Source organism: Trichechus manatus, unplaced genomic scaffold (genome assembly GCF_000243295.1).
Source record: "Trichechus manatus latirostris isolate Lorelei unplaced genomic scaffold, TriManLat1.0 scaffold00037, whole genome shotgun sequence".
In the NCBI taxonomy this organism is placed as follows: Eukaryota; Metazoa; Chordata; class Mammalia; order Sirenia; family Trichechidae; genus Trichechus; species Trichechus manatus.
Genome location: NW_004443973.1, coordinates 5,068,135 through 5,087,142, shown reverse-complemented (window position 1 = coordinate 5,087,142; position 19,008 = coordinate 5,068,135). Strand labels below are relative to the sequence as shown.

Sequence of the window (19,008 nt, the reverse complement as noted above, 5' to 3'; positions counted from 1 at the left end):
GTTTAACTTCTTCATTACCAATTTGGATGCCCTTTATTTCTTTTTCTTGCCTTATTGCTCTAGCTAGAACTTCCAGCACAATGTTAAATAGGTGTGGTGATAAAGGGCATCCTTGAAGGAGCTAATCTTTGACAAATACAATTTTACGTTTACTAATTATGGTTAGTCATATTACCTAAAGAAGAATGGAAATTAACATTTATTGAGTTAAAAAATATTTCACGAATATTTTATCAGCAAGTCCTGTAGAGTCTATCTTCAACATATATCTTAAATCTAACCATTTCTACCACCTGGATTGCTAACAGCCCCAAAGTAGCCAGTCTTCTGAAATAACCTCTTAAACAGTCTCCCTGTTTGATGTCCTCTTGCACCCAGAAAAAATTCAAACCTGTTACCAAGGCCTACGAGGCTCTCCAAGCTCAGGTCCCGTCATTTCACACCACTCTCTTCCTAGTACATTGTGCCCTTGCCTCTGTCTGGAACGTTCTTTGCCCTATACCTAAAAGGATTGCTCCCTCACTTTGTTTAGGATTCTACTCAAGTATCTCGTCTTCAGCAAGGTCTTCCCTGGTCACCCTATCAAAAATAGCACCATCTGACTCAGTCTCCTTTTACTGCTCTATTTCTCTTCATAGCATTTATCACTATGTAATATCACATTATGTAATAATTTGCTTTAATTGCTTATTGTCCTACTCCTCAAGTAGAATATAAACTTCCAATGGCAGGTGCATGTCACTCTGACATCTCCAGTGCCTATCTATGCCTATGCCTGGAATACAGAAGATGCTTTACAAGTATTTGTTGAATAAATGAGTCCTCAATAACAAGTGGATCTCATTCTCCCAGTTTTACAGAAGAGTAAGTTGAGTTTCAGAGAATTAAAATTACTTGTCCAAGATCACAGAGCTAAAAAATGATGGAGCTGGAGTGGAAACCAGGTCTGTCTGACCCGAAGTCCTGCCACTTCATATATTCTAAACCAAGGCTTGCCAATCTTTTTCTGAAGGGCTCAGTTAGTAAATATTCTAGACTTTGTGGGCCATACAGTCTCTGCATTATAGTGTGAAAGTAGCCACAGACAATAAGCAAATTAAATGGGCATACTTATGCTCCAATAAAATTTTATTTATAAACTCAAGGGACCAATCATTGCTCTAGATCATAAATGGCACCACTAAATAATTATCAGCAGTTATCATTACCAACATCATTAATTGGGAGAAAATATAAAACCTTAGGATATAAACATGTCATTAGGTTTGTCAGAAATCTGGTGACCCTGCAATGACTTTGTATAGGGTTGTAATAAAGATAACAGAATAAATTCCGGTCTGGGAAATTTAGGGTAGATCCAAGATGTGTTCAAATATTGAACTGTGGAAGATTTTTATAAAAATTCAACTAGTATTACATTTTAAATTTACTATTTCAAAATCAGGGCTCCCAAACGTGTAGTACTGGTCCTTTTTGAGATGAAAGCAATGAATGACTTTGTAGGTGGAAGCACTGTTTGACTAGGAGTAAACAACAGGTCATTGCAACTTGCTGAAAACGTTATTAATAAATCCAAAAGTTGTTAAAATACCTATCAGAAAAGAAATTGCAAGAGAGGATTAAACCATCCATTGATTGTTCTTCAAAACTGCCACTGATCAAAGTCCAGTTCAAACAGCAAGTCCCAAACAGCTCATCTGTGACACAATTGAATGACAGGATGGAAGGAAGAACACAAGGTGATAATTAATGGATTTCTCACCTAATAGTTATTTTAACAACCTTTACAGAAAAGAGTTAATCTTCAGGGTTTGGAATATAAAAGTACTGAAAATATATTTGACAGAAAAAGTTATTATAAAACACCAACCTATGCTTAAAAAGTGGTCCTCCAGAGGCTATGTCCTTTCTAATGCAAAAGAAGGGTTTAACAGATGGAATATTTAGGCCACAAACTTAAGACGAATGAGGCAATAGGTAGATAACTGGGGACCACCTCAGATGTACATCTGGCTGGTAAACATACATGCTATAATGGCAAAAGCCATGGCCTAGGAGGTAGGGTATACTGAGTTCCAATCCTGATCCTCCCCACATTCATTAGGAGAGCCTGGATAAGATTTAAAATCCTCGCGCCTGTGTTGACCTTTGGGGATAACAGAACCTGCTTTACGAGGATGTGAGGATAAAACTAAATGAGATAATTTATATAGCAAGCTTAGCTCAGTACCTGAACCATATCAAACACTAAAACTAAAATTACCACCTTATTCCCACCCCTTTTACCCCCTTTTTCCTAATTATCCTAAATAAAAGATAAAGCATTAAGCATTATTCTCCTTAGGCATCATTTGAAATTTTTAATTATATCCCTTTCCATAGAACCCTAAAGCAGCACCAATTTCTTCTCAAATTCATTTAAAATTCTTGATCTTTCTTTTAATATCACTGACAATTAACTTAGTGAATGTTCATGTTACTGACAACTTGTATTTTCCCTGGCCTTCCATCAACTCACTTCATTGTATTGCCTTCATTTCTGCACCATCACTAAATCAGTGTTCCTGCCAGGAAACCCTTTCTCACTTTCTTTCATTTAAATTATATAATCTATTTTGTTTAATCACTTAAAATTTACTTTCTCTAGAAGCCCTTTCAAGGGAACCCAGGTGCATGAGAGCAATCCACCTCCCCCTTTCAACTGCTCAGATGTTTTATTTTTCCATATCAGATCATAATGTTCTCAATACTCTTACATTAAATCAACAAGGGTTTAGTGGATACCTACTACATGCAAGGCATCATGGAAATATTCTGTGAAGAATACAAGAAATATAAAACAGAAAACTGGGATCAGATCTCAAAGATTTTATAATGGTAGGTGTTTATTAAATGTTAATTTGTGTGCTGTTAAAGTTCCTGAGGACACAGTCATTAAGTAAATTCCTTCTGAATTATAGTCATCATGAATTCTGGTGTGTTTTTTTGGAGGAAAGCAGGGAATGGAAGGAGAAGTATGTCAGAAATCACCTGAGAAGTTTTTTCACCTACACGTAACTAGTTCTACTCTCTACCTACAGTATCAGGATGAGATGGAGAAGGGAAGATGGTATAGGTATCACAGCATGCAAAACTCCCCAGGTGAGTCTGATCATGTATACCCGATCCTTTTAGAATCACTGGCCTACTTACTTAAATTATGTAAGCATGACATATTATTTTAGATCACTTAAAAGCCTTTAGAAGAGGGTTGAAATTCATTCATTTTACTACTTAAATTCTAAATTTTAAAGAATTGAATCTAAACTGAATTTAATCTAACTGAATCACAGTTTGATAGTGATATGTGCATTTTTAGAATTCTGTCACTGCTGAGCTTGGGCACAGTACTGCGAATGAAATGGGTTTGCCAGTACCACCATGATCTGTTGCTGTAAAATAAAACCATTTCCTGATAGTCAAAAGTAAAATTACCTGTAGCATTAAGACTACTGTTTTCACCACATTCCACTGTGATTTTCTGCCATCCACTATCACAGTAAATCCTCTAGCCTTACACTTTTCACTGAAACAAAACAAAATTACAAAGTATTAAAACAAACTTTAGATTTTATTCTGCAAAATTCTAAATAGCAAAGGTTTAAAGCTTCATCATATAGCAGTAGAATTAATCCCACTTGGTTTGGTTTACACTGTCAATAAATAAAATTCTTCATAGTATCCTTTCAGTTTTCTCAAGCAATTTATTCTTCTTATTTGAGGAATGTTTACAATTCGCAAGCTAATTAGGCAAGACAAGTACTTCAAAAGCATGGAAAGTCAATGTCTGAAGTGAAGAAACCCCAGCAACAATCAAATAGTCCCACCAGCCTCTCAATTTCTTCATCTGTAAAATGGGATTCTGGTGTTACCTACTTCTTGCCTCTCATTCCTGCCAGAAGTACAAAGTTGACGAATGGATAGTTTAAAACAAGAAACAAAGCAAGCTCTCATTAAACCACTGGAAATGGGTTTCTTGGTGCTCTTTTGGGAAAATTTAATGAGATGAGGTAGCAATTGGTGTACATAATAATTCAAAGCTTGACTACACAATGTCTGACCCACCCTTGCTCTCACTTTAGCATTTTTAGTCACTTGACCAACAAAATATTATCTTGAGTGTTGCAAAATGTGTTCCTGCTATTGTATTTAACTATTCAGGTATTTACTAAGCACTTCCCAGAAGTCTACCCTAATAAAATGCAACAACTTCTGTATAAAAAAACTCCATTCAAAAGACCAAATCTACACAGCTACATCATTATTATTACTTACAAAAATCAACTTTATGCAAGGATTTTAACTGCACTCCATCCAGTACTGTGGAAGGAACTGCAACTTTGCTTAGCAGAGCAAGGATTTGGTAGCGAGACCTCTCCCCACCCAAAGTTCTCCCAGCTGCCTGTACTATAGGAAAAGTAAACAGAAGACCTTTTCCTGGATATTTAAATCCAACAACCTCAGAGGATTTAACTAGTCCCTTCCCTACTCCTTCCAAGCATTCACACTGTCCCCAAAAGTGGTTCTTGGAGAAACGATATCCCAGTCTACTGAGAGTGAGTAAAGGCACAGTATGAGGATGCAGCTGCTAATGATCTGGAAGGAGAAGCAGACTCCTCTGTAGGCAAGGATAGAAGCCCAGCTTACAAAATAATTAAAAAAGTGCCAAGAAGATGAGACAAACTGAAACATGTCCACACAAAATCTGCACATCAATGTTCACAGCAGCATAATTCACAATAGCCGAAAAATGTAAACAATTCAATTGTCCATCAGCTGATGAATGAATAAACAAAATGGAGTATATCTATACAATGGAATATTATTCAGCCATAAAAATGAATGAAGCACTGGTACATGCTACAGATGACTAAATCCTAAAAACATTATGCTAAGTGAAAGAAGCCAGACAGAGAAGGTCATATCATTATATAATATGGTTCCATTCGTATGAAATGTCCAGAATAGGCAAATCTGTAGAGACTGAAAGTAGATTAGTGGTTGCCAGGGACTGGGAGAAGGGAGGATGGGGAGTGAGCGCTAATGGGTACAGGGGTTTCTTTTTGGACTGATGGAAATGTTCTGGAATTAGGTAGTGGTGATCGCTGCACAACCTTCTGTGAATATACTAAAAACCACTTAACTGTATGCTTTAAAAGGGTGTTTTCTAATGGTATGTGAATTATATCTCAATTTTTAAAAATTTAAAGTACTCTATTTTGGATTTTGCATTATAAAACAAAGGATCCACTGAGTATTGGTTACAGGAGAAAAAGTGAGGCAATAAAATGATCACTTCAGGGTTAGCAACGGCATATAAAGACTTGCTGGGGGAAGCAAATCTGACACCTAATTGTTGGTTGTGGGCTGAGGAGGAAAGGAGGGAACTCCTAGAGTTCCCACCAGCAAGACACCCAGGAAGACCACTAAGACTGAGTGAAGAGGCAAACCCAGGAGGAGCAGTCAAGGTAGAGTGGCTGGCTGTTTGGTGGCCCTCAGAGAAGTGTCAGCAAACTCAGAGGACGAAGGGCCCTCTGATAGAAATTTTCAGGAGGGGGAGGTGAGACCCAGAGCTGTCCAGTGGAGGGACTTCACCTAGGCTGGGACTAGAGCCAAGAAGGATGACATCTTCAAAAAGCAATTTGGTACTTTCTTGTCACTGGTGACTGCATCTCTGAGATAAAGGTTAAACAATTATTTTGTTAAGCAAATAAGTTTTACACAAACAACACATTTATATTTCAAAGAACATTCTAAATTAATTTATACATTAAGACTGTAAAAGTAATGAAGCTTGCAAATACCATCTGTAGTGAGCTTAAGGGCATGAAATACTCTACATTTATCTTTCAGAGTACTTAAAAACACACTTTATCATAACTTTCTCACATTTTACTAAGATGGATAGAAAAACGCATGCAATCTAAAGATACTATTTTAAAATTGCAAGACCAAGCGATCTTTCAGCTACTTGAAAGGAAATATTTTTGTTACTTCATTCCTACAAGTAGAGTTACGGTTTAAACGGCTTTTAACAACAACATATTCATCTTACGCTCTTCATAAAGGGCGTGCCGGAGAAGCTAAAGTGATACGCAAATAAATTCCTTTACTACAGTTAACACTTTTATAAGAAGCTTGCTCAATTTTGACCTAGAAAAGGATGCTGAGGGATTTCCTGCATTCAGTATCCTGCAACTCTTCCCTGAACCCATTGCAGTCAAGTCAATTCCAACTCACAGCAACCTTATAGGGCAGAGCGGAACTGTCCCATAGGTTTTCCAAGGAGCAGCTGGTGGATTTGAACTGCTGACCTTTCCGTTAGCAGACCAGCTCTTAACCACTGCACCACTAGAGCTCCGCAACTCTTCCCTACTTTTTTCAAATAAAACTGCTCCTTCTCTTCTGCTCTTAGAGGTCTGCTTTTTACCTACATTGCAGCACTTATTTCACTTATGCTTTTATTATAAATGGAGCCCAGGTGGCACAGTAGTTAAAAGCTTGGCTGTTAACCAAAAGGTTGGCAGTTTGAATCTACCAGCTGCTCCTTGGAAACTATGCGGCAGTTCTACTCTGTCCTATAGGGTCGGTATGAGTCAGAATCAACTCAACGGCAATGGGTTTGGTTTTCGTTGTTTATTATAATTACTTGTTAACAATTCATCTTCACTACATAACATGCCTCTAGAAATCAAGATTATCTTTCTAATATCTTGACAGTTTCTAGCACAATGCTTTAAATACAGACAGCCTTTAAAATTGTTGGACGACATGCAAACACATCACTCCTCAGTCAGAACACAACAATGGCTCCCCTTCTCATTAAGAATTGAAATCCTTATCACAGAGTCCTGGTGGCTCAGTGGTTAAAGTGCTCAGCTGCTAACTGAAAGGCTGGTGGTTAGAACCCACCAGCTGCTCTGCCAAAGAAGATTTGGCAGTCTGCTTTCGTAGACAGTTTTGGAAACCCTACAGGGCAGTTCTACCCCGTACTACAGGGGTCGCTATGGGTCAGAACTCACTTGACAGCAATGAGTTTTTGGTATCAAGGCCTGCATGGTCCTCCATGATCTGACTCCAACCTTTCTCTCTGATTGCTTTCCTAGTACTGTCCCTCTCAATCTGCTCCAGGCATACTGGCCTCTTTGCTGTACGTACATGCTAAGCCTGTTCCTGCCTCAGGGCCTTTGCAGTTATACAAGTCCCTGTGTCTTGAATCATCTCTGGTAAAATGTTACTTTATCTGTAAGGCCTTTCTTTACCATCCTTTGTAAATTATCACCACACACTCCCCTCCCCACCCTAGGACTCTCCCGACTCTTTTCATGCCTTTTTTTTTTTTTTTTAAATTTGCACTCATGAACATCCAACGTATAGCCTATTTATCTGTAACATTTGTCTGGCTGACCTTCAAGACATAAAGTCACAAAGGCAGAGACTGGGTCTGCTATGTTCATCCATTTGTCAGCACCTAGGACAGTGTAACTAATGTTCTGTAACCAATTCAGGCCACATTTGAGTACACAGCACCCTGAAGAAACTGAAGAGCTAAAATAAAATAAAGGGCAGAACTCCATACCCATTAAACACTACCCTGTTGCCATCGATTTGATTCCGACTCATAGAAGTCAAATGAACTGTATGGAGTTGTGACAAATACAAATCATAAGATGCAGTTTCTCCCCTCAAAGAGCTTAGCATCTTTTTGGAAGGCAAAAGAATGATGAAAAAAGCAGTATTTTAATTACTGCTTACTTTATACGGACATTCTTCTATTTAATGTCACGAGGGAAACAACATAAAAGAACCTTTTAAATTTTTCGGAAACAATGTAAGATTTAAATAATAAATGCAACAATTCAAGAATTATTATTAAGGACATCATGATTAAATGTCTAGAGAGTCAGAAACAGCAAGTGCTATAAATTTGGAAAATAGCCGAAAGAAATCTGGGAGGAACCTCTATAAACCGAGCTAATGAACCTTAACATAAAGGCTGGATACAGAGTAGGAAGAACATGAGCAAAGGCACCACGTATTAGCCTGGGCAGGTTTCTTCTCTGTTCTCACTTTTTCATCTATAAAATGGAGAACATAGTATCCATCTCATTAAGTTATTTGAAGAGGAATTGTCTTGCAGAGTAAGGACTCAAGAAATATTAACTGAAAAAGGTTGAGTCAAGTCACAGACAATCTAATAGCAGTCAAACAAGCTTGAAACAGTGTCCTTGAGAGCAAAGATTTAGTCTTTCTTGTCTTCACAGTGCACAAAGTACCTAACACAGTGTCATGAACTTGGTATCAGCAAAATAAATTGCTACTAAACTGAACTGACTGTGTAGAAAAGGGAGAAAAGGTCACAGAAAACTGAGATGGATGATGGAACTGTTGCTTTGGGGAAACTAATCTTGTACTTATGTGCTTATGGGGGAGTGAATGCGGCCATAGACATCAGGTTTGATGCTGTTGTAGTAATCCAACTTGAAAAGTCAGTGCATCCCTATTTGTGAACTTAAGCATTTGAAAAATAAAAAAAATGGAAGAGGCACAAAAATACAAAATACATAGCAAAAAAAAATACTGGCTCAGCTATCACCTTTTAAAATGTCACATACTAGATTTTCAATATCTGAATGAAATAAACAGTAAAAAGACACTCATCAACAGCATAAAGCACGTTCAGAGCACTTAAGCATAGCACTTTGTTGTTGATTTTGTTTTTATTGTTGATTTGTGACTCAGGAGACCCCATGTGTTACACAGTAGAACTGCTCCATAGGGTTTTCTTGGCTGTAATCTTTACAGGAGCAGATTGCCAGGGCTGTTTCTTCCAGTGCCACTGGGTGGGTTTGAACCTCCAACCTTCTGGTTACCGGCCGAGCTCAAAGTGATTGTGCTACCCAGGAACTAGTAACTACAGTGCTTTGAAGTAACTGTAAGGTCAAAGCAATTATACCTCCTTTTTCTATATAAGTGTATTTATGGAGAGGAAAATGACAGCATTGTTAAACTTTCTTGGAAGTTTGAGCCATTTAAAAAAAAATAGAATAGGGCCATCAAAATCACACTCGTCCTGACTGTACAAGTCCTTTTAAACTCTAAGCCGACAAATAAATTATCAAATAAAGATGTTATACTCAAATTACTTTCTATAAAGTCCTATAAATTCCAAGGAAGCTCCTTAAAAATGGGAGAAAGGGCATTCCATTGACGTGAGGTATGAGAAGGAAAGATGGAGAAGAGCAGAATCGGATGTGGGCCTCTACCTCTATTTTATATACTTGGCTTCTGTATAAAATTTCCTTTGAACAAAGGTGGCTAAAAACAGAGTTAAAAATAAAAAAAGGAACATTCTTGCCCTATAGAAGGAGCCCTGGTGGTGCAGTGGTTAACAACTCAGTTGCTAACTGAAAAGCAGACAGTTCAAATCCAATAGGAGCTCCTTAGAAACCCTATGGGGCAGTTCTACTCTGTCTTATAGGGTCACTATGAGTCAGAACTGACTCGACGGCAATGGGTTTGGTTTTTTTGGTTTGCCCTATGTTACTGATTTGTGACTCAGGAGACCCCATGTGTTACAGAGTAGAACTGCTCCATAGGGTTTTCTTGGCTGTAATCTCTATAGGAGGAGACTGCCAGGGCTGTTTCTTCCAGTGCCACTGGGTAATCTCTATAGAAGCAGACTGCCACTGGGTTTCTTCCAGTGCCACTTACAAAATGACATGTTATAGGATTCACTTTATAACTATACAGCTGTTACACTCACTTTCAAGGTATACTCTAAGTCATTTCTATGACTTCATTGCTAAGTCAGCTTCATTCTTTCAATATGCGTATACTGAACACCTAACCTAAAGTATCCAAGTTCTTATTGGTACTGTGGATTCAGACATAAATGAGACATGGCTCAGAATTCAAGGATCTCACAATTTAATAAGAGACTGTTATTCAACTATAAACTATTATTATACCAAATAGGGAAAAATTATTCAGGAACTTTACAATTAGGGAAAAAATATCTGAAAGAGCTCCTTACAAGAATGATAATTTTAAAAAGTTGAGAAACACTCATGATATGCTTTGCCATGTGTTTTTAAAAAGCAGGCAGACTCAGTGCTTTGTAATTACACTTCACATAATAGTATTGAAAACACATCTCATCCTATGCATTAAATATGATGTGTAGGACAAAACTCTATTTGGCCTTTTGTCTCTGGTTTCTGAAAATAGCCCTTGGAATTCCCTAGCAATCCACAGTGACTTTGTTTTTCTAAAGCAGCCAGGCAACACTTAAAATAACTGCAAATGAGGTGGGAGCCCAAGGACTACACCTGGTGAACTTCAATCACTCACTCATTATGCTTTAAGGTCCCCTCATGCATATACACAGAGGCCCCAATAACTATTATAAAGAACCCCTGACCCTGGAACTTGGGAGGATGGGCCCATCGCTGGGGACATGAAGCTCTGTGCCAAAAACTCTTCCCAGACCTCCTACCTGTGCACCTATTCACCCTTAATATATCATTATATCCAATTGTGGATATATTAAAAAGGTTACAGTGAATATAGCTCTTTCTGTGAGTTCAGAGTCATTCTAGCAACTATTGGACACACCAGGAGCCTTGAGTGCCAAATGGGCATGGTGTCTGCCTATTTGGCAGTTTATTAGAAAGGACAGAGTCCTAACCTGTGAAGACTCCAGCCCTGGGCGGCTGGTGGACAGAAGAGGGCTGTAAAGGCAGCTGTTTTGTAAAGACCTAACTGGGTGATTAGGGCCAGAGAGATAAAATGTCACATGGGTGGCTGGTGAATTATCTTCACATTTTGCGGATTGGCCTTGTGTTGATTATTAACACATATGAAAATGCTTGTGATTTAAAATTTTGAAATATGTAATGAAAGGATCTGAGAGAAACATCTATTTGTGAGGTTTTGGTTATTGGTAATCTCAGTATTTACTTTTTTATGAGAAGATATGCAGACTAATTTATTATTTCTTGTCTTTACCTCCTTAAGGGAATCTTATATTTGGTTATGCTTTCTGAATCATGGAATCATAATTTCTGACCCTGATATTTATGGCTAAAATGTACAGCAATAGCTGGGAAAACAAAACACAAACTCCATTTACCTCTCCTAAAATTTAACATTCATGATGGCTCAAATTTACCACTCTGTTATTCTATATTAAAACCGATGACTGACCCTTTATAAAAAAATGGGACAGTAATGGTTAGTCTGGAACTCCACATAGAACCAGACATGAGGAGTTAAGAACATAAACTCAGTATTCAGGTCAGGCTACAGTTAAGCTAACCCTTCCCTTCTCAGCCTTTGTACTCAGAGTCTGAAACAAAGGGGCCAAGAAATGCCCCATTCTCATACTATTTAAAATAGTATATATCACTGCTTAGGTACACCTAATGACTCCCTGGTCATTAAAAATAAGCATAAAGTGTACGTAAGAAACTGAATAGTTTCTTTTTATTTTTACATAAATTTTTAAAAGCTACTGTTATATTCAAAGTGTTAAAAAGAGACTACTTTTGGAGCTTTTCCTGGCAGGAAGAGGTCACATTAGCTAATTACACTTCTGAGGTATCTGGAGATGCTCACAGCTGGAGGAATTGTAACAGCAGGAGACTGGGAGACATAAACAAGTTACACAGAAATGCAGGAATACTAGACATGGAAAAACCTTTCTAAATACTAAGCCTGATCTGACAGGGTAAACTTAAAAACAGTTCTGGGAAGGATAAATGCATAAAAATGTGTCAAAGCAAATAAAGTAGAATGTTAATTGTAGACTCTAAGTGGTGGGTATATGGGTGTTTACTGTTCAGTTCTTTCAACTTTTCTGTATATTTGAAAATTTTCATATATGTTGGGGGTGGATAATTTAAAAGCAGTTCTGAATGGTGGAAAAATTGGTTCTTAAGATTACACCTACTAAATTACTATCCGGAGTTGTGCTAAATAGCTCAAAAAGACACTCTAGCTCTCTAATGAAATGGCAAGTACTGATATAAAGCTGGCAGCCAGGTTTTTAAATGTCAAAGTTATAGGAGGTTGATTAAAGAAATCCAATTCAGAGTCTTCACAAGTATCTGGGAGAGTACAACTTTAGAAAAACTATTATGAAAGATAAATAAATTACCCAAGTATCTATTTAGCCTTGCTAGAATAAGCCCTTTCATCTGACTTCAACGTATGTCTTCTCTAGAGCTGGCATGTATGTGGCTATAAGCAGAAGCTGAATTACAGTGGGACTAGCATGAATGTTAAATTACAATGGAGTAGCATCATATGTAATACTTATGAACGAGAGAGAATTTAAATAGTGCCAGCTATTTTGCCCTTCATTCCACTTATTGGCTTACCATCCCAGAGTGAACATGAGACAGGAGACAGGAATGTGTTTGTTCCTTAACCTGCCTCAGTTACCCAGTGCCTCTCATAAAGTGAGTATCCCACTGAGCTGAGCGTCATTCTAATATATACATAAATATGCATTTTTTTGTAACAAACCTAATCACAGAAAGAGAAAAAACCATGTCTTCTAGAACTCAGCCTCAATGACATGTTCCAATGCTGGAGAAAAACCCAGCATGTTCATGGAAAGATAGTATTTAAGTCTCTAATCCTTCCTTAGGCATTTTTCAAGAGTAATTTTGACTATTAATGGTTTTTGCATTTCATTCTAAATTCAGAACTTCATTTCACATAAGATACAACTGGATTGTTAATTGACACTGTACTCTGTTAATGTGAAGTATGGAAAAGCTATGGACTTGTGTCAGGAATTGTAGATTCTAGTCCCAGTTCTACTACTAACTAGCCGTTTGACCCTGGCAAGTAACTCTAAAACTCTGATCTCAATTCCCTGAACTACAAAATAAGGCAGTTGGTTCAGACAGTCACTAAGTTTCTTGATACATTTAACTATCTACAAGTCCATGAATACTTGTTGCAAAATTTGTTAGCTACAAGTCTGGCTAGTATCGGTTACCTAAAAAAGTTTGTTATCTAATGTATTTTTACACAAATAACGCACACCTTCAACATTTGTTTGCCAACCATGCCCTCCCCCCGCGAGGTATTTTTTTAATTTTTTTACAGCAACATGTAAAAAAAAATTGGCATAGCAGTGCTTATGAAAATACCTTGTGGTGGGATGGTACAGTTGGCAAACAAACAGAAGGTGGGTGTTATTTAAGTAAAATATGGTAATAGTAAATAATAGATTAGCAATCAGCAGCTAGGAGGATTAAACAAGGTTATTTAATATTAATACACTGACTCTGAGGTCTGATAATTTCCCTCTACAGAGAGTGAAAAAATAGGCAAGTTTTACTTTATGATCTCTAGCTCCCTAATACTGAAAATATAATCAGCAATGAAATCATTAAATTACAGTAATGAAAATAGTTTTGATTAAAATCAGTTGTTTTAAAATGTTTTCACCCTGTACTCTGCAAGGTGGTTTAAATGAAATAAGCTGTACTATGTTAATAAACTACAAGTAAAGGAAAAGGATACAAATAATTACTCTAACTAAAATATTTAAAATGCACTATCTGGAGCTTAAGGGCATTCTTATATAATAAGAATCAGTTTTGCTCCTTGTTTTACCTCTACATTTTACAAACACAAACACAAAAACCCTGCCCCTGCCCTCATTCTCACTCTTTACTGCAGTGGTTTGCAAATCTGGCTGCATATTAGAATTATTTGGAAAGCTTAAACATTTTTTTAAAAATTCTAATGAGCACGCTTCTAAGAACAATTAGATCAGAATGTCTGGGGGTAGATGCCCAGACATTAGAATTCTGAAAAAGGTCTCCAGATGATTCTAATGTTCTGTCAGACTTGAGCTCCCAAATATCACTTATGGAGAGGAAGTTAAGAAGAAGGCTTTTTTTGTTTTTGCTGTTGTTGAAGTGATGAGACTTAAGAAATTTTTATCTTCATTCAAGAAATGTGAAAATTAAAATTTTAAGGACCTTTGGGTTAAAATATAATTTTTTTAAATAAAAATATTTTGTAAAACTCCTAATAGCCTCTGCTCTATATTAAAACCTATAGATACATCTATAGAGTGAAACAGGTACATAAATAAAAGAAGCTTTCTACTGAATTAATGTCACTACCTTTTTTAAAGTTGCACGGTATACAGATGCTTTATCTTTTTCTTCCTGAAAAGCTGACAGTACGTGCATTTTAAAAATTGTATCATATTGTGATGGTTAAGATTGTGTGTCCACTTGGCTGGGCCATGATTCTCAGTGTTTATATGTGATCACTCCCATGATTGAATATGCTGTGAGTAGCCAATCAGTGGAAAGGGAGTTTCCCTGGGGGTGTGACCCACATCTGAATATAAGCAGAGTTTCTGACTTTTTGCTCTCTCTGCCTCCTGTCTCATCTCCAGTTCTTGCAACTTGAGCTGTCAGCTTATCTGCCGAACTTGGGATTCGTCGATCTTCACAGCCTGTGAGCGGAGCCTTGCTCTCTGACCTGCCGATCTTGGGTTCGCCAGCCCCTGGAGCTACGTGAATCAGGAGAAACCCTGCGGTCTCACCTGTCGATCTTGGAATTCATCGACCTTCACAGCCTGTGAGCGGAAGCCCTGCTCTTGGACCTGCTGATCTTGGGCTCGCCAGCTTCTGCAGCTACGTGAACTGGGAGAGGCCTCTACCCTGATCTGCGGACTTGGGACGTTCTAGCCTCTACAATCACGCGAGCTGGTTACTTGATATAAATTTCTCTCTATATATATTTATGTGCTTTACTGGTTTTGCTTCTCTAGAGAACCCAGCCTAAGACACATATTAAGTACATCAAGAGAGCATAAAGTAAGTATTTTATTTGCTGTGGTGTCAAAATTAATCCTAATGCTTTTAATTTTACATTCACTGCTAATAAAAGCAGGTAAGATAGCTTTATCTACTTTAACAGTAGACACTTCTAACAGTAGAAAGAATCATTAGAAGATGAATGAAAGCATATAGAGATTTAAGAAAAGACACCTTTAGAGTCACCTTGGAATGCTGAGTAGATAGTCTAAGGTGACACTCAGCTCATCCATATTTGTCTGTTCCAGGCATAATGGGATTGTCAGAATGAGGCCACTTCGTCTGTCCTTTCCTCCTATTAAAGAAAAAAGAGATAAATTTAAAATGTAACAGACACTAAAGCATCTATGAATAATATATATTCGTATCCAGTTACTAAAGCAATTACAGATTTAAAACATCAGTAAAAAAGAATGGCTATTTATTTTATATACTATAAATGTGTATAGTAATATAACACAGTTGTAGAAAATTTAGAAAAGGATAAAATGCAGCCATGAAATCTTCACCCAAACACAGCAATTTAAATTTTGTTTAATTTTCTTCCATTTAGTCTGACGCTTAATGCAATCAATTCATCAAACACCTATTGTGTGCCTAGTACAATAAACACTTACAAGCAAAATAAAACAAATGGTTTTACTGTAGGCTTCAGGCTTAAGGAATTTCCAATTATGTACCAAGGAAGAAAAGCTAAGCTGTAAGTCATAAGAAATAATGAGTTTACTTGCTAAATTATGTTGTACAGAACATATTACAAAGTATTATAAAAAGAATTTAGAAAATGGTGAGAGCTGTGATAAATATGAAAGTTCCATAGAAAAGATTTTTAAAAAAATGAGAAGAATTTATATTAACCAAATCGAAGGAGGCATTCTATGAAGAAAATGATCCGAGTTCAACTCACAAAGGTCAGATAAGCTTGTTTTGTTCAGGAGGCAATGCTCTGCCAAGACGAGAAGACTGTATGGTAATGGGTATTGAAGCCTGAAAGCCAGGTAACGGAACACTTACATTTCATATAAGTTCAAGTCGCCTTCAATTTGCCATAAGCAAACTTAAAAACTTAACTAATACTTTTGTGCACAAATGCTTCTTTGTAAGTTCCGTACATGCTTGACTTTCACATGGAAACCCATCTTCTGACCCAAATGACGTTTACAGCAATCTTAGAAGCTTAAAAACCAGCAAATACTGAAGGAATGATTCTATACGATCTCCAGAAAGCTCTCACTAAAAACTGAAAGGTGCCAAGTGGGAGGAAAAAAAACTATCAGTGACACGAATGCAATTCATGAAGTGATCTTCTGCCTTCTATTAGGTTAACCCTATAAACTGTTGATATCCAACCAATTGTTTAACCGCAAAATGGTAATTTCATATGGTTCAACTTAATAATCAATAGTGACTTCAACTGCATATGGTTTTTGTTTAGAATATAGGTTTTATGTTTTTATAAATGGCTCACATAAATGGCTTTCAAACAGTACCTCCAGAATGATTTTGTAGGTATAAAAAAAACTTCCTATTAAAAAATGTAAAAATTACTGGCTTAAATAATCAGTGATCAAGAGAGCAAGTCAAGAGGGGCGGGCTAAGAGTTGTTTCATTTACTCTTCAAAATTTCTAAGTTTTATCCATGCATTAAACCAAATCCACATAAAGGTTCATACCTACACTGTAGCACTTTGGCCATCTGTAGAACGGTCTTCAGAGGATGAGTTTAACATTCAGGACTACATCTGACTTCATGCCCTCAGCTTTTGCTAAGGGACAATAAAATAATCACCAGGGCAAAAGCAAAAGGGGCAGAAGCCAAGAGGAAAAATCTTTCAAGATAGGTATGGTCAACAAATCAAATGCTGCACAGATTAGTGTTGCAGGACTCAAAAATGTCACTGATAAAAATGATGAAATAATAATAATATACACTACGGCAATGGTATGGGAAAACACGCATTTTCACACATTGCTGGGAGAAACGTAAACTGAAAAAATCTGCTAAGAGGGCAATGTGACAAAACCCAACAAATTTAAATGCATTTAATGACTTTCACTTACAGGAATCTATACTGCTGAACTTGTACACAATGCACAAAGCTATGGATAAGAATGTTTACTACAACACCATTCATATTAGAAAAGAATGGGGAAAATTTAAGCATCTACTGACAAAGGAAGAAGTAATAAAAAGAAAAAAGAAAATATTATTAAATAAGGAAACAATACTAGCTGAATTCAATTTTTTATTTTATCCTTTATAGCTTATACTAGGAAAGCATGCCCATTTACAGACAAAAACATTTTTTAAAAAGGACATTAATAGCATAAATATCAAGAAAATTCTGACAAGACCCAAAGAGAATAAGAAAAAACCAGATAATGTAGTCTGGATAAAACGAATAACCCTAGTTAGGTGAGGCCACAGTACCTATTCCCAAGCATGTGTAGATTTATTCAATGACCCAAGATTCCAGAAAATCCTATACCCAGTGTACCATACCACTGCTCTCACACTAGCAAAATATTTCACCAATTCTCTTTGACTCTTCTTAGCTGATACAGACTTTGGATTAATAACTGAAGCTAAATTTAAGCCTCTGTAATCAATTTCGAACAGTAAAAAGTGAAAGCAATGGATATTTTATAACTCCTCTAGCATACTGAAACTTTCTCATAGGGAGATGCAAGAAAAAAACTAGGAAACAGGATATTATAATACCTAACTACATTTCAGAAACAAGCCTTTAGATGTCAGCAATTATTCTTGCCCTGTATTAATTATTGCATTGTTATATAAAAGGCGAAGCATCATAACTTCTACCTTGTGTTATCATTTCAATCAAATTACAGGACAGAATAAAAATTGCCCTGCCAACTGCCAACAATGACAGCTTGTACAGCTATCCATGAAAGTTAAAAGATGTCTCGTGATACTTTTTAAACAAAACCTTCATGCAAAAAAAACAAAAAAAAAAATGCATTTCTGTCAAACTTATCAAAGAAGAAAAATTTAAATAAGATTTTATATATATATAAAACACTTCCAATTTTAAAGAAAAAAAAAACAAAAACATACCTGAAAGAAAGGCTAGTTTTTTCTTCAGAATGGGTAATATTATTGAGGCCTCCATTTCACTCCAGTAAACTTCCTCACTTCTGAAAATACAGAAAGTTAAATGTCAACTGTAAGATCACAATTACTGTATTCCACAAAATACACACTTAAACCAGGGTTTCTCAAGCTTGGCACTATTGACATTTTGAGCAGACAATTCATTTTTGCAGGAAGCTGTGCTGTGCACTGTAGGATGTTTAGCAGCATCCTTTGCTTCTACCCACTAGATGCCAGCATGCTCACCCCCTTGTGACAACCAAAATGTCTCCAGATATTGCCAAACGTCCTGTGGTAGGCAAAATTGCTCCCAGTTGAGAACCACTGGAATAACGTAAATGTTTTTCAGAGAAAACACTTGTAGGCTAGAACAGTGCCTGGTACGTAGCAGTGACTTAATATGTTAATTTGTTTAATTAAGGAATGAATGAATGAATCAATCAATCTTCTCTCTATTGCACTACTTATTAATTCCATATATCTGGTTCTTTCAGTTCCCCTATTAAATGGTGTTCTCTGATTTCTCACATTTTTGCTCCACCATAACACATTAATAGATTCATCCTCATGTCTACACCTCAATCTGTTTCCTACTACACAGTTTCAGTTTTTGCTCCTGCTGTCAAAATTGTCTCCATCTCTTCACATTTTACAGTTTTACATCCTTTGGAGAAAAATTTGATTACCCCAGTTCATCTTTCTGTATCAAGCCATAACGCACTGTTCTCGGTTCAGTTTTCCAGAGTCCACTCAGCCACAGCCAAGGGTAATGGCTAAACACAAAAAGGGACTATCTATACAGCAAGGGCTAAGGGTGAAGTAATTTCCCTTAGAAAGCAGGCATTCTGGAGGACTTCCGGCAAGACGGCGCTCTAGGCAGAAACACCACGCCGTCCTTCCACAACAAAGATCCGAAAAACTAAGCCAAACAGAGAATCAACAATCCTGAAACCCTAGAACATCAAATGAAGAGATAAAGAACTCAGCTGAACACCA

At 36.9% G+C, this 19,008-nt stretch overlaps 1 protein-coding gene across 5 annotated transcripts in view; it reads right to left on the bottom strand.

Annotated features, from left to right (window-relative positions):
* SESTD1 (SEC14 and spectrin domain containing 1) overlaps positions 1-19,008 on the bottom strand; it is a 93,736-nt gene that overhangs the window by 56,836 nt on the left and 17,892 nt on the right. For 3 of the 5 annotated variants that reach the window (XM_023730525.1, XM_004375464.3, XM_023730524.1), the window contains 3 exons: positions 17,977-18,056; positions 15,084-15,192; positions 3,475-3,565 (listed from right to left, as the gene is read on the bottom strand). In XM_023730525.1, coding sequence (XP_023586293.1) covers positions 3,475-3,565; positions 15,084-15,192; positions 17,977-18,031 — 255 coding nt within the window. In that variant the 5' untranslated portion in view covers positions 18,032-18,056. Of the gene's footprint in view, positions 1-3,474; positions 3,566-15,071; positions 17,901-17,976; positions 18,057-19,008 lie in introns of those variants that run through there. The other 2 variants (XM_023730526.1, XM_023730527.1) reach the window with 2 other exon arrangements.